This window comes from Taudactylus pleione, unplaced genomic scaffold (assembly GCF_031769625.1).
Source record: "Taudactylus pleione unplaced genomic scaffold, aTauple2 ptg000129l, whole genome shotgun sequence".
Lineage (NCBI taxonomy): Eukaryota > Metazoa > Chordata > Amphibia > Anura > Myobatrachidae > Taudactylus > Taudactylus pleione.
Window position 1 is genome coordinate 21673627 of NW_028284531.1, and position 15385 is coordinate 21689011.

The window sequence follows — 15385 nt, forward strand, 5'->3', positions numbered from 1 at the left end:
TACAACCATCGGTCCCAGCCGATATCTCCAACCATCGGTCCCAGCCGATATCTCTAACCATCGGTCCCAGCCGATATACCTTCAACCATCGGTCCCAGCCGATACCTCCAACCATCGGTTTCCATAACCGGTTCCAAACCAAACCAGTACTGCAATTCATCAACATCGATCTCAAACTGATTTAAGTTCTTCAATTCATCAACATCAGCCCCAACCGATCAAGTTAATAAATTCATCAATATCAGACTTATATCAATTTAGTTCTTTATTTCATTAGCATCAGTTCCAATCCGATTGTCTGCAAACATCAATTCCAATCTGACTGTCTTCAAACATTAATTCCAATCTAATTGTCTCCAAACATCGGTTCCAATCCGATCCTGCTTCATCAATCCCACATCATCGATTCTCAGCATCGCTTTGAGTCCGACCTTGCTTCATCAATTTCATATAATTGAATCCACTACATTGGTTCCTATCCGATTCTACCACTACAGTTCTTATTCAGGGGGTCATTCAGACCCGCACGCAAGTGCAGGACGCTCGCAAGCGGGTCGATGTTGCCCCACTGCGCATGCGCACGACGGAGGGAGCTCCGTCATGCGCATGCACGAGACCCGGATAGCGACGGGCTCTCCGTCGCTCCGGGTCTCGCACCAAAGGGGGCGTGCTGTCGATGTTGATTGACAGCACGCCCCCTTTGGTGGGCGTGCCGGGGGTGTGGCTGCCAGACGGAGGCATTCCCATGGGAACGCCTACCGTCTGAAGCCGGCCCCACTGACATCACTAGTGATGTCAGTGGAAGTGATTTTGGCTCTGATAGAGCCAAAATCACTCCAGGGCTTGCGGCAGCGAGACCCTACCGCAGGGTCTCCGTCGCAAGCCCAATGGTCGCGATGGTCTTGACTATCGCGACCATCATCATGGACGCTCGCATAAGCTGTGGGTGGTCACCCACACCTATGCGAGCGTCCAGGAGGACGCTCCATTTTCATGGAGGAGGGCTCTGATTCAGGTGCAAACCTCATAAAATCAATCACGCCTCCCTAGGCTCCCCTTCAGCCTCCCACGCCTGTTCCAACCAACTCCAATCCTCAGGCGTGATAAAAACTATGGAACATGTTAAAATTATGAGGTTCTCTTAATCAAGGAAGACAAACCCTTTAGTTAAAGTGATGAATGACCCATTATTCCAAAGGGATCTAATTAAACTTGCTGCCACCTTATCCACAGAAAGGAAAAGTGTTATCTCTCTTAACCAACACAGGGTCTAATTCAGCAGGATCGCTATTGCGATCGCAATAGAGATAACGCACGCAGTCTGACTGTGAAGATATGCTAATGATTGCGATCGCAATGACACACGCAGCCTAACATAAGGATGCCCACTTCACCTTACACACATCCGTAATACTTAGCTAAACTGCATAACCATCGGTAACATCGAGTACCATCGCAACCTCACGCACACTTGCACAAGCCCTGACCTTACTCAGAAATTGCTAACCTCATCGCACGCAGTGGAAGCCAAAGCTGCGTTTGGCATCACAGTGGCTAATTTATGTACGCCCCTGCAATGGCGTTCAAAAGCACTGGCACGCCTGTGTTTCGCTGACCACCCCCCTGTCACCACCCCCAAACGGTACTCCTGTCAATCACTCTGCGATTGGTCTGCATAGTGGAGTGTTCGCATATGCACACTGTGATGCTTACGCATGTGCAGAATGCAGCAATCGGACGATTGCGTGTGTAATCGAAATAGCGATCCTTGCTTAAACAGGTCCACAGTCCCAATAGACACACTTGGAACTAGTATATACGCCACCATGAGGTGACACTGTGCCCTTCCATGCTGGTAGAGGGCCTGCAGGCCAAGCAGCCAGAAACAGCATGATTTTTGTGAGGATAGCGAGGACAGTGCAACACAGCAAGGATGCTCTACCCATCAGCAACTCATCGCACCCAGCTGGTACAGGTAACAGCAAGACTTCCACACTCTAAGCATTGCACAGGCTCAGAGGCTGTCAGGAGGCAGAGGGTGCTTCAGGTGTAATGATATGTGATGGTATGTTTGTACATATTGTAGATATGTAAGAGTTGTTGTTGTTACTGTACACTGTTACATTGCGTGTTGTGAAATAAAGGTATTGTTGCACCTTTGCTACCTTTGCTGTTGCTTGTCTCCTGTATGATACGTGAACTAGGAATTTTTATTAGATTCCTGTGCATGAAACCACCAGGGCTGGAGTAGCACTGGGAGAAAGGATGGAATTTCTGAACGGATACGGAGTCAGAGTATGAACTAGAATCAGTAGCAATAAGGACTGTAACTGATAGTGGATAACTTAACACTAAACCCTGAATCAAGGAACCCGGAGCTGGCACCAACTACTGGGAACTAAAAAGAAACAACTAAAATGAAACTCAGAACAGCAGTAAGCTAGACTTGAAACAGGAGCACAAGACTCAGCACTGAGACCAGAAAAGGGGAACTCAGGACCTGTGAGTTGAACCCAACACACATACCTGGAACCTGCACACTGATATACAGAACTGTGAATGGAACCTAAAGGTGCCCACACACATACCGACTTTTCATCCAATTTGGCCGATTTCAACCAATCGTGACGACAGATCATGGAAAAAATGGCCAAATCGTGAGTTTCTACTCTTGATCACGATGCCGATACTCGTCGTACCTCGCATCTTCAGATCTGCCGTGCTGTAGGGCAGATTAGCCAATCTGGGATACAATGCATTGGCTGCACGATAGATCTTAAGTCAGATTGGACATTTTTAACTCCAAATCTTGACCACGACTGCCTGGGGAGAGTCCAGCGAGAGTTCAGGGGAAATCATGTACATCGGCTGATTGGGAGGAAGTCGGTATGTGTGTGGGCACTGTAAGACTCTGGACCTCATTCAGAGTCTCTCGCTAGCGCTTTGCACTCGCAAGTGGCCCGATGGTGTGCGTATGCGCACGCTTCATTCTGCACATTCGCGAAGTACTCTGTGCGATCGCAGGCCGCTCGCTCGCCCAGCAAAGACAGTCCAGACAAATGAGTGACAGGAGAGGCCGTTTGTGGGTGGTAACAGGGACAGGACACTAATAACGGGGGAGTGGAGGTGCGAACGCAGGTGTGCCTGAGTGTTTCAACGCCGTTTTAGAGGCGTGTATAATTAACACACAGCGTCATAGTACATGTCACATGCCTGTTTTTTTACACTGAAATCCTCGCAGTGTTTGCGGTAGGGTAAGGCAACCACAAGCGCTGCGATTGCTTCTGATGGTCCTCGATGTACCAATGTTTTAATACACTTCCTGGAGATGACGTGTGCTGGTGGGCGGCTCTGTCTGTGCGATTGGGTGTACACTGGCTGCTCGCTAAGACATGGTGGGCGTGCTTATGCCTTGGCGAGTGATCACTTCCCGTGGCGTCACTTTGAAACATTTGCATACGCTGGATGCGAGCGATCGCATCTAGCGAGAGACTCTGAATGAGGTCCTCTGTGCTAACCCCAGCTAACAGATATCTGAAACAGAAACCTGTCACTTACAGCCAATGGCAAGCCTAATAGATACCGGTAATCTGAGGTACTTGCGACAGAAAGGCACAATGATGCAATAGGCCTGGAGCAGAGGAAACAGTCTTAGTAAAAGCTGAGCAAAGCTGGAACACAGAACAATTTGAGGTAATCATGAACAGAGCAAAAGCAACTGAAGCCCGGATCCAGGAAATCAACATCAGATAATTGATTTGTACTGGTAATGTTCTGGAGTCCAAAGCTGCTTTAAATTGGTTGCTCTCAGTGTCTATTGGCGTCATGTGAGCGCTGTCTCTGGAATCGGTTGGGCTGGGCCAGTCACCTGATGAAATCCGACATGGCTGCGCCCATACTAAACACAATAATGGAGGTGTGGTGCTCAGGTACACTGTGGACAGCAAAATGATGTGTGAACAACTTGGATATGGCAATACCAGATATGATAAGTAGGGCTAAGACCCCAATGTGTGACAGCATCCTCCTCCTTCCTTCCTGGCCACTGGACACTTTGGATGAGGCCTAGCTGGGAATGACAGATGGAATTTCTTCACCAGTGTTGGAGTATGAACATCAAGGTTGAGGACTCAAGGGACAGAAAGTGGTCTGATATAGCATGGAGCAAACTTCATTTATGGAACTCGAAGACATAAATTGCAAGTGGATAACCACACTCTGTCACCTGACTAGAGACTGGGCACAGCCTGTCCCTTCTTGTCGGCTTGAAGTTTGTATCTCTGAGATGCTTTGAGTGAGGACTTTCGTACCTGAAGCCAGTTTCCTGCAAAGATTTTTTTTAAAGTCTCAGAAGCAGGTACCAAAGCTAATAGCTAATGGGGTAAAGATCAGAACTCTGGGATGAAGACCAATTACAGTATAACATGGAGTAGAAGCTGAGGATTTGTGATAATTTTTATTGTGTGCAAACTCTGCCCAGGGAAGTAGATTTAGCCAATTGTCCTAGGAGGAAGAGATGTACAATTGGAGGAAAGTCTCTAGATCTTGGTTGATTCTCTCAGCTCGTTGTATTGAGGATGATAAGCCGTTGAGAAGTTCAGCTGAATCTGGAGGGTTTGACACAGGGACAGCCAGAATTTGATGACAAATTGAACTGTCTTATATAATCTTTTCAATACAGTACACCCATATAATCGGAAAACTTCCTTGATGAAATGTTGAGCCATATTAGCGCTGAAGGGAGACCTCAAAGAGGAACAAAATGTACCATTTTTCACAATTGGTTGACAATGACAAAAATACTGTAGGGTTAAAACTATTAGAATCAGGTAACTAAAAAATACAACCCATAGACATATGGATCCAAGGCTTGGTGGGCACAGGCAGAGGTAAAATTTGTTCAGCCGATGCCTGTTGAGAGCTTTTACATTGGGCACATTTGGAACATGCAGCTACGAACTGTTGTAGGCCACCAGTAGCTTCTCTAGATAAATGATTGAGTCTTTCGAATGCCAGAGTGACCTGCAAATCTGGAACAATCTGGAATGTGACCAATTGAGAATTTTTTACATAAACCTCCTGAGACTAAAGTTTTCCCTTGGGAAGGAGTGTCATCTGACTTGGTTACAGCAGTACTCAATGGATTGATAGTGGGCTGTGGCTCAGTGATGGTGGAACCCTCAACTTTCAACATGGAGCGTGACAGAGCATTGGCCTTGCGATTTTTTGACCCAGGACAAAATGTGACATGGACATGAAATCTAGAAAAGAACAGTGCCCACCGGGCCTGACATGGGATCATGCACTGTGCAATTTTGAGATAGAGTATTTTCTTGTGATATATATATATATATATATATGTATATATATATATATATATATACAAAAACTCCACAGCCTGCCGGCACTCCCTCCAACATAAATAAACAGCTCCGGTGCACCGATCAGCAATTATGTACACTCCACCATAAGGAACGGCACTCAGAGACTTGAGGCAACAAAAGTGTATATAATTCAGTCAACACATGTTTCGGGGATACAACTCCTTCGTCAGGACCACATACAACAAATATGTGTTACTATTTGATGTATAGCCTTCACGGGAAGTATCAGTAGCCTTTTTTTGCCACGGTCTGCGTCTTATGTTGTTCGTACGTTGATATTGTGAATTTTCACCCCCCGCCAACCACCTATATACACGGTTTTCTTCATAGTCAGAGTCCACTCTGTGTTTTTTATTCTTTTTGTAAGCATCACATTGTGTTTCTAATTTATTCATCCAATTTTGACTGGGTTCATCTTCAAGGGTTTTTTGTGGTCTCTCTCAAAGACAGCAATTTTGTTCCTGGTTACTTACTGCAAGTTCCCTATTGGATTCCTCAATAACTGCCACCATCAAGTCGAAAGCGCATTTATTCAAAATGCCGATCCACCTGCGAACAAACTCAGGATTGTGACGCCCAATTGTGGGTACATTACGCACCCTAAACCCTCTCGGGATCTTATGTTCCCTGAAGTACTCCGAGAGTGATATACTATGTAACAGGTAATCGATTTCTCTACGCTTAAGTTTAAGCAATTGTTGGTAGAGATCTTGTGAATTACCAACTGGGTCGTTCAACAATAAAGCCTCCTTACTGAGAATATTTTCAATCATCAGGACGAGTTGTGTATTAAACTCGAAACGTTGACCCAGCGACTGGCTCTTGGCTATTACTACCTATATATTAAGACCGGAGAGTGACCCTGATTCTGCCTGCTCTACTTGATTTACTACAGCGTACACCACAGCGAGTATTCATATTGTTATTGTAGTGCCTACCCCTGCTGCATATATATATATACATATATATATATATCTCGATCGTGACTAGGTAACAAACTTCCACCCAAACTTCATGACGTCTCTCCCTTCACCCACTGTGGGAGCTGGAAGGCAGAGCTCATGAGTGAGCTCCAGCCCGGCTCCGGCCCTGGGTGGAGCATCCAGTAAGAGTCTGTCTGACTCTTATTGGCTGTAGTGCTAAAACAAACACACCGCACTGTAGTGCCGTGGACTGCACTGCCCTGGATGGCTGTTGGTGGCCGCTGGCGCCCCTCCCACGCCGCCGGGTCTGACAGCACCCAGGGCACGTGCCCTGCTCAGCTCCCCTGAACACGCCACTGATGACGGCTGCCTCTGTGGACACTACAATAATGGACAGGATGGGCTTGCACTTTCAGACACAAACATTTGCAACTTAGTCCAGCCATTTCTCACATTAGCGTATGAAAGTGAGTACAGTGCCCCAACCAAAGGGAAAAGCAGCCACAGAATTGTGCAACTCAGAATCATGCCATGTAGCCTCCCAGCAATGGGATCATACTGTCCTGATGTTTAGGTAGTAGAACCTACGGGTCCGAATCATTGGGCAAAATTTACTAAGCAGCGGGTTCTAAACCCCGGCGGTTTGGTGGCGGTTTCACAGTGGTTTTGCTATCCGCAGATTTACTAAGGCCCAAACTGCCGTTAAAACAGATTTTAGAATAGAATAGAACAGGGCTGTCATTTAGAAACCGCCGCCAAACCACCACTAAACCCCGGGGTTTCGAACCCACCGTCAAACCACCACCAAACCGCCGGGGTTTAGAACCTACCGCTTAGTAAATTTTGCCCATTATACAGCCAGGCTCTGAGGTGCAATAACCCGTAAACTATAATTTCAGATGTGCTCGGAGGCAGTGAGAGAGGAACGGAGCTTATGTTGTGTCCCAAGAAATTGCATTTACAGGGAGGAAGTGGACTGAAGCACTACTGAGTCAGCCAATGTGTTAAATGGCCCAAAGAAGGTGTCATCCAGAGCAGTGAGAGCAAGGAATGGAAAAATTACAGGCCGAAACACTGGATATGCCAAGTAGTCCCACAAAAGTGCAATACCACATAGATCTTTAGCATCCAGCATGGGATGGCTGGGTGTAAGTCACATTATCAATGATGGTGGTTGGGGTTGCAGGTGGAAAAATTGTGGGCAGCCCGGCTTTGTGTATGAAGACGGACAGGCATTTGCATAGATGGATGGATACTCTCTTCATCATTTGGTAGTAAGCAGATTGCTGGGAACATAAAAAAGTGGCCATATATGCATCCAACTCAGTTGTTTAGTGCGCACAGCTTTGGCTTTGCACTGGGGCATCTAGCACTATCCATGTACACTTCTATTACACACCATTTGCAGACACCCCTGTCTGAACCAATGTGTTAAGCCATGAAATATATATATTTCCTTACATACTGCATGAACCATAGGGAATATGGGAGGGAGCTGTAGCTGGTTAGAGGATGGCACCTCAATGGCACTGGTCATGCCCATACAGTACTGAACATGTGCACACACCACTGGCACCACCACATCTCCAATATCTGCTGCAGTCCCCTGTACACGCATTCAGGGGAAACTTAATATTTGTGTTTTTGGGGATATCACACAAATATAGATTAATAGATAGGCCCCATAATGAGGGACATATTGTCAGGTTGGGGATACTTCAAAATAAATATTTATTGAGCTTGGAAAAGCAGCTCAGCTCACTGACATGTTGTGTGCACATTGGCCTGTGGGATTTAGTTACAATCCCAGCAGCTGGGATGCCGGCACTGAGAATAACGGCAAAGAAATCTAGACAGCAGTTGGATTCCCGGCGCTAGATCCCAACCGCTGGCATCCCGACGGTAAGTATTACTAGGGTTGGGGGGAGGATAGGAGTTAGGGATAGGCATTAAGGGGATGGTTAGGGTTAGGCTGTGGGAGGAGGGTTAGGGTTAGGCTATGGGGGGTGTTAGGATGTGGGAAAGGTGGGTTAGGGATAGGCGGAGGGTCAGGGGATAAGGTTTGGACAATTACATTAGTGGTTCGGGATTCTGACTGTCGGGATGCCATTGTCTGTATTCTGACTGCCGGCATCCCGACCCCCAGGATCCCATACCCAACCCTTGTCTGGCCATACCCCTGAAATTAGTATTTTTTGTACAATGCATCCATAAAATGCATCATTAAAAACTCACACAACAGTATTACAGTTTTCACTGGGATAATATGAACATTCAACAAATGCACATAGGACTGTAAAGATGGTCAGTGAGTCTCCCTCCATGTATGGGGAGTTTGCATTCTCTGATGGGAGGAGCTGGAGAAGGAGGGTGGATCAGGACTTCCCATTGCTGAGAGGGAATTAGAGGCACTCACACACTCTGTATTTTTCCCACATGCGCAAACAAGATTTCCTATTGCAGGTTGAGATACTTGTATAAGCTTTAGGAGTTAGAGATTTGGGTTAGGTACAGGTTCCCAATGGTCAGGCAGGGGCGTATCTACCCATTGGCCAGGAAGTCACTCGCCAGGGGCGCCGGCTGTGAGGGGGGCGCCATCCGGCCGTGCCTCCAACGGCCAAGGATAGAATCAGACTGAGACTGCCAGGACTGGAGTCCCGGCTCCTGGTTACGCCCCTGACTCCAATCTGGGGCAGATGTTTAGGGACGGGTAGCCACTGGCGCTTGCCGGCGCCTGCCTGGTACAAGCAATTAATAAAGTTTTTTTCTTTTTTGACACAAGGGGCGGGTGATGTCATGACATCACACGCGCAGTGTTGTTGCACTCACTAGGGAGGGGAGGGAGGGGTGTGCCAGTCCACTACTTTGCCAGGGGTGCTCAGTCCCCAAGATACATCCCTGTGGTCAGGATGCCAATGGTCAAAATACCAACAGTGGCATCCCAACAGTCAGAATCCTGACAGCTTTCTGTAAGTATTATAGTCCTTACCCGAACCCTGCCCCTAACCCACCCCTCCCACAGCCTAACCCTAACCCTTCCCTCCTGCAGCCTAACCCTTACCTTCCCTCTATGGCCACACCCTAACGCACCCTCTATCCATAACCATAAACCTCCCCCTAACCCTAATACTTAACTCCACAATCTGTCGGTATTCTGACAGTAAGACGCACCATGCATCACGTCACATACTTTCCTACAAAATTTGTATCTTATTGAGTCACTAATGTGACAAAAGTACAGTGCAGGGGTACCCTGGACACTGGGTGGGTATGGCATGCTGCTGCTCTGTGTATGTTGAACATTTACCTGGGTAAAAAGGAAAAAGACAGAGGATCGATGCGATGAGCTGCGTAATGCATTGGGCCACTTATCGTTGTGCTTAATCTGCAACTTTGTACTAACTCCTTTGTGATAAAAAAATACTACTCTTAAGTATCCAGAACACTATAAGCGACTATGGATAAGTTACAATGCAGATAGGATGCTAAAATCAGAAATAACCAGTGGCAGCTCATACCCTCTTTGATTAGGGAGGCTGCCGATGCTGAAAACAGCAGGTCACTCACCGGCTCCTGCCTTTGCGGCTCCCGGTACTTGCAAAATCAATCTGATAGGCCCTGGGACCGGCACATGCACACTAGCGGCGGGGAGCCACGCATATCACCGGCTTCCAAAGGGCTGCATTGTCTGGTTAGGGCTGGTGGAAAGGCAGAGTATTGGCTTCCACCTGGAAGCCGCACTCTGCTAATAGCAACCCGGACTGGCACCTGGGACTGCCTGTTGTATATTAGACTGGCAGGTGGCTCTTCCAATAGGAAGCCACTGCCAGTCACAGTGTAGCCAGTACAGTCACAGACTGCATTGACTACACTGAGGTGGGGAATTTTGCTGGGGGGCTGCAGCCTCACAGCCCCTAGGCAATATCCGCCACTAGAAATAACTAGGAAAGTCCGGGAATTGCCACCCATGGAGTCGCACCATGCCTCTTGCACCACATGGTGAAAAAAAAATAGGTGTATGAGGACACATCTGTATATACAGAAAAAAACATGTATAGGTCATACTTGCCTACTTTTGAAAAAGCATTTCAGGGAGATTGTGAAAGCAGCACCTATGAGCGCGTGTTACAGTGGGCGTGTACTGATAAATCTGAGAGGCGTGTCCTAAACCTGACTTACATCCAAATGTAAACCAGCCCAAAAGCAGTTAGTACGATCTGTTTGTTGATGAAAACACACTAATACTTTTCAGAAATTCATAGGGATCATTGTGCCTTATAATAACCAATGCAAGGAAATGACACTAATGATCCCATTTGAATGTATATATCTCTGTTTTTTAATATATCAGCTTCATAATGGGGGTAAGGATGAAATGAGGGAGATGGCGAGACTCTTCAGGGAGACAGGGAGATTGCTACTATTTCAGGGAGTCTCCCTGACAATGAGGGAGAATTGGCAAGTATGATGTATAGGTGCAGTTCTAATGTATGCGTGATAGTGACATATGTAATAAAACATATAATAATAACAGTCCCAATTTCCATTTTCTTCTATATAACTGAGGTAGGACATTGATGAGACTTGACCAGACACAGGACCTGATTCAGACCCGCTCGCTAGCAAGCGGCCGCTCATTGCAGATGATGTTCACTAATGTGCGCATGCGTGTAGTTTGCAGTGCGCGTGCGCAAACTAGTACAGGCGATTGGAATGTGCTCGCTCACCCTGCAAAGACAGCCCTGTGGTTTCAGTGACAGGAGAGGCCGTTTGTGGGTGGTAACAGGGGCAGGCCAGTAGTAACGGGGGAGTGGAGTTGCATACACAGCCGTGCTAGAGTGTTTTCACGCCGTTTCTGCGGCGTGCATAATTAACATGCAGCGTCATATTACACGTCACCTGGTTGAATAATACACTGAAGTGCTTGCAGTGCTTGTGGTAGGGTACAGTCAACCGCATCAGATCCGATGGAACCCGATGTACCGATGGTTGTATATACTTCTTGGAGATGACGTTCGCTAGTGGGTGGATAAAGAAAGGCTTGTGGGCATCTGTAAACACAAAGAGATCGCTCGCCAAGACATAGTGGGCGTTCTTATGTCTTGCCGTGCGAGCGACTACTCTAGCGAGCGGGTCTGAATCAGATCCACAGTATCATAGGGAAAAAACTAAAAGTTTAAATTAATGAAAGAAGTGATCCTACAGAATCTTATTTTAGCACCCTGAGCACCTGGACCTCCAATCCCACAAAATGTCACGCAGATTTTAGTCTTTGTTATACAGAGGCAGTTCATATGTGGAATATTGGTGTATACTATGCATTTGCTGGGTGCATTTACTAAAAACAAATATTCTGTAGTTCTTAAAGGAGCTGCAGTCACCCAGGGGGTCATGTCGAGTTGGATGTAGTGCACACTTTTCTGCACAAATCATGCATTTTGCTTCTGCGCACCCATACAAAGCACTACTTACGTTTGCACCCATATCAACAATCAGTCACATTTTATACTTATGACCTCTTGTGGCTTATTTAGACTAAAGAGGTGAATCAGGGTAAGGAGGGAGCACGTGAGTTACAAATACTGTGACACAGATGCATATGCACTTGCCAGGGGATGGGTAACTTGTGGGTTCTAAACCCCTAGTGCAAATTACAAAATGATGACGGCAATGGCATATGTTACCCATACTGTGCAGGCCGCATCTTGTGATTGTGGCAACTCATCATGTTATACAAATTCCACTTTTTTAAGATGCAGTTTTAACTTACAGTTTAAGTGCAAATTGTGGCCAACTGGACAGGACAAGAAGAGGTGCAACATAGGAGGTATTTTTATAGTGTGTTCATGAATGTATGTAATTCAGCATGGTCTAAAAGTAGTAGTCTGCTAGCTGTGGGCAGCGGCGAGATTTTGATGATGTATAAAGTGGCAATTTGTTTTAAGGCAAACCAGGTAGGTTTTGCCTTAAAACAAATTGCCTTTTTAAATCTAGGGGTTACTTCTCCAAATTCTTGCTGCAGCCAACATCTCACAGGCTATTACATTTGGGCCCATGTTTGTGAAAGGGATGCAGGCACAAAGTCCACAATTTTCATGTCGACCCACAATGTCAACATTGTTGAAATGTCGGCAGGCAACATGTCTACATCCCAAAAATTGACTGAAATGTCAAAATGTGAAATCCCAATATTCCCAGGGATAGGCACAAGGAGGAGGGTAAGGTTAGGGGTAAGGATTAGTAATAGGGATAGGGGAAGAATACTTCCCGGTACCGCTGCTCCGTCAGAGGTCTGTGCCAGTGCCACCGGGAGCAGAAAGTCACCAATAGAGATGGTTTGTCGACATTTTATCATGTCGGCATTTCAGCTGTGCCCACATGATGAATGTCGACCTTATATACCACACCCGGGTGAAATGATGTAAGAGATGTGGTCTGCATTAAAAGGATCATCCTATAAGTAAAATTTTAGTTATACATAATTGCCCTTGCAGGCCTCATGCCATTAACCATATTACACTGTATTATGTAGGACATATTATACTAAATACATATGTTTGAAAGTGATGTTTAAATATACAATGTTTTTTTCACAATTCAGTCTTCTGACAGCTCACACTTTCATAAATAACAAGATATATATATATATATGTTAAAGATAATCAAACATTTATGAAATATGAATATTAAGCAATATCAACACTTTATAGAATATTTACATTATTTAAGTCTGTCTCTCTGGTTCAGGAACACACTACTAGTTTTACTAGCAGCAGCTGTAACATTTCTAGAAATGAACAAGACAGAACCACACTTTAATGTGTAATATGTAGTAAATAGAAGGAAATATGTAAGTGTTACATAGTCTGAAAAAATATAAAGAAGAGAATATTTACAGTATGTCTATAATGATACAATTCTCTATTCCATAAAGGTTGTTACCGTAGACTTTGATATTAACGTGTTATTTATTCTATATTGCAACACCCAATGTTTGTATTTGAAATATGTGTATGCTCAGACTGGTGCAGTGCAATGCTCAGATAATTCACGTTTATTTCACTACTGGTGCTGATGGTGCAATCGCCCCATATCTAACTCCATCAACCAGTCACACCAAGACTTTGTAGATTTGACAGCAATATTTGAGAATACAAAATTTGTGTACAGACATTTAGTAGCAGGTTTATTCATGTATGTCAATCAGCAGATGAAGCATAGTAAATGCCTAGTATCATTCTTAGGCAGATGTACAATAGCGAATGGATGACGATGTGGTGCTAAAGTGATTATTTTTCCCAAAGGTGAAGGTAAGTCACGTATCTCTGTAACTTGTTAAACAATTACTTGTATGTTTCCTGCCCGTAGCACATAAATATGGCTCTTTTCGACCCTTTTAGCTCTCGGTGATATAACTAATTACGTCACTATATTTACTGTATATGAGCAATTTCAAGCATTGATGACGTCATGTCTTGAGAGAGAGAGAGAGAGAGAGAGAGAGAGAGAGAGAGAGAGAGAGAGAAAGAGAGAGAGAGAAGAAACTAGACAGAACCAAGAGAGAAGTGGATATTAGCACAGAAGTGTTCTACATACAGAAAGAGGTAACAGCGGTTTAGACTATGATCAACAACCAAATCAAGTAATCATGATCTGCTAAGTTTAGATTAAGTTTTGTTTTACCAAGTAGACTGTAATTAGAATAAAGGGTTCATAAGAGTACCCTGTGCCAGCTCCACGAGGCCAATTGTGTGCCAGGCTGCCCATTGTTTCAGTTTGCAAAGACTCTGTGTGGGGAAAGTATCTTCCTCCCCAGCACTTTCCAGCTAGGATGAGAATTACAGTAAGATGACTCCTGGCAGCATCTGGTCTGTGCCTGGCTACAGTGTCACCTGTATGGAGCCCTGATACTGTTGCCCTTTGCTTTCAATAGATAGATGTGACTTTTTTCCTTTTTGAGTACAGACATATACCCAATCGCTGGGAATCACTGGGGGCTCTGACCATCATCGACATTTGACCCAGCACCCTGTTTCTTCAAGTAAAGCCCACAATGCACCCTTATTGTGTATAGTCAGAGTACATTACTAAACGTCAATAGTTGGCACAAGCTTCCCTGGCATATCCGTACCCATTCTAACATCCATTATACATATGTAGGAGGGATTCTAAATATGAACAAAAATATAATAAAAAATAAATAATTAGTGGAATAAAACATGGTGAATATATTTTACTGGGCAAGTGTTAGGGTCACACACACAATATGGCTATTCAGATAAAGTTTAGACCTAGAATGAACCTTGCTATATACAGAGGCATTTTCTAAGTACAGTTTAGTTCCCATCCAATGTCACCTACTGTATATGTTGGCTGGATCTTCTTGTATCCTGTACATCGCTGTATTGTGTCCATAGCATAAGGACTGCCGAATACGGAGGGTGAGAGGTGCACTCACACCTTTCTCACTTCACACATATATTCCCCGGGTGGACATGTCCTCAGTACACAGTTCTAATAGGGGAGAAGCAGTACAATGCAATCTATAAAAGGCTAGTCCATATATATATATATATATATATATATAGATAGATACATAGATATATAGATACATATATATATGTGTGTGTGTGTGTGTGTGTGTGTGTGTGTGTGTGTGTGTGTGTGTGTGTGTGTGTGTGTGTGTGTGTGTGTGTGTGTGTGTATTTAGACATGCATATATATGCTTTGGAATACATATATCAGTACTTTCAATGGTATACTATCAAAATGAAAGTGCTTATTTTTAGGCAGACAAGAATGCAGTTACTGTATAGGTAGCGCTGCAGATATATATGTAAGGGTAGGATTATTTTGTAGCATTATTATTATTATTATTATTATTATTATTATTATTATTATTACTTTAGACTTTCATTACATTTTGTGATGTGTGTCATTTGCTCGCAAAACTAGAACGCTAAAAAAAGAGAACGGTTTACTGAAATGTAACAATTTCCCCCAATATATATGTATCATATGTATGGTAAATGTAGTGGTTAGGGTGTGAACACGTGATCCAGGTGAATAGTGTATAAT

At 44.7% G+C, this 15385-nt stretch overlaps 1 protein-coding gene across 1 annotated transcript in view; it reads right to left on the reverse strand.

The window, feature by feature from the left end:
- Window positions 1-14736, reverse strand: part of LOC148523717 (uncharacterized) — an 81950-nt gene extending 67214 nt beyond the window's left edge. Inside the window, exon 1 of the mRNA XM_088473038.1 lies at window positions 14669-14736. Coding sequence (XP_088329164.1) covers window positions 14669-14705 — 37 coding nt within the window. The 5' untranslated portion in view covers window positions 14706-14736. The remainder of the gene's footprint in view (window positions 1-14668) is intronic.
- Between the last annotated feature and the right edge of the window lie 649 nt (window positions 14737-15385).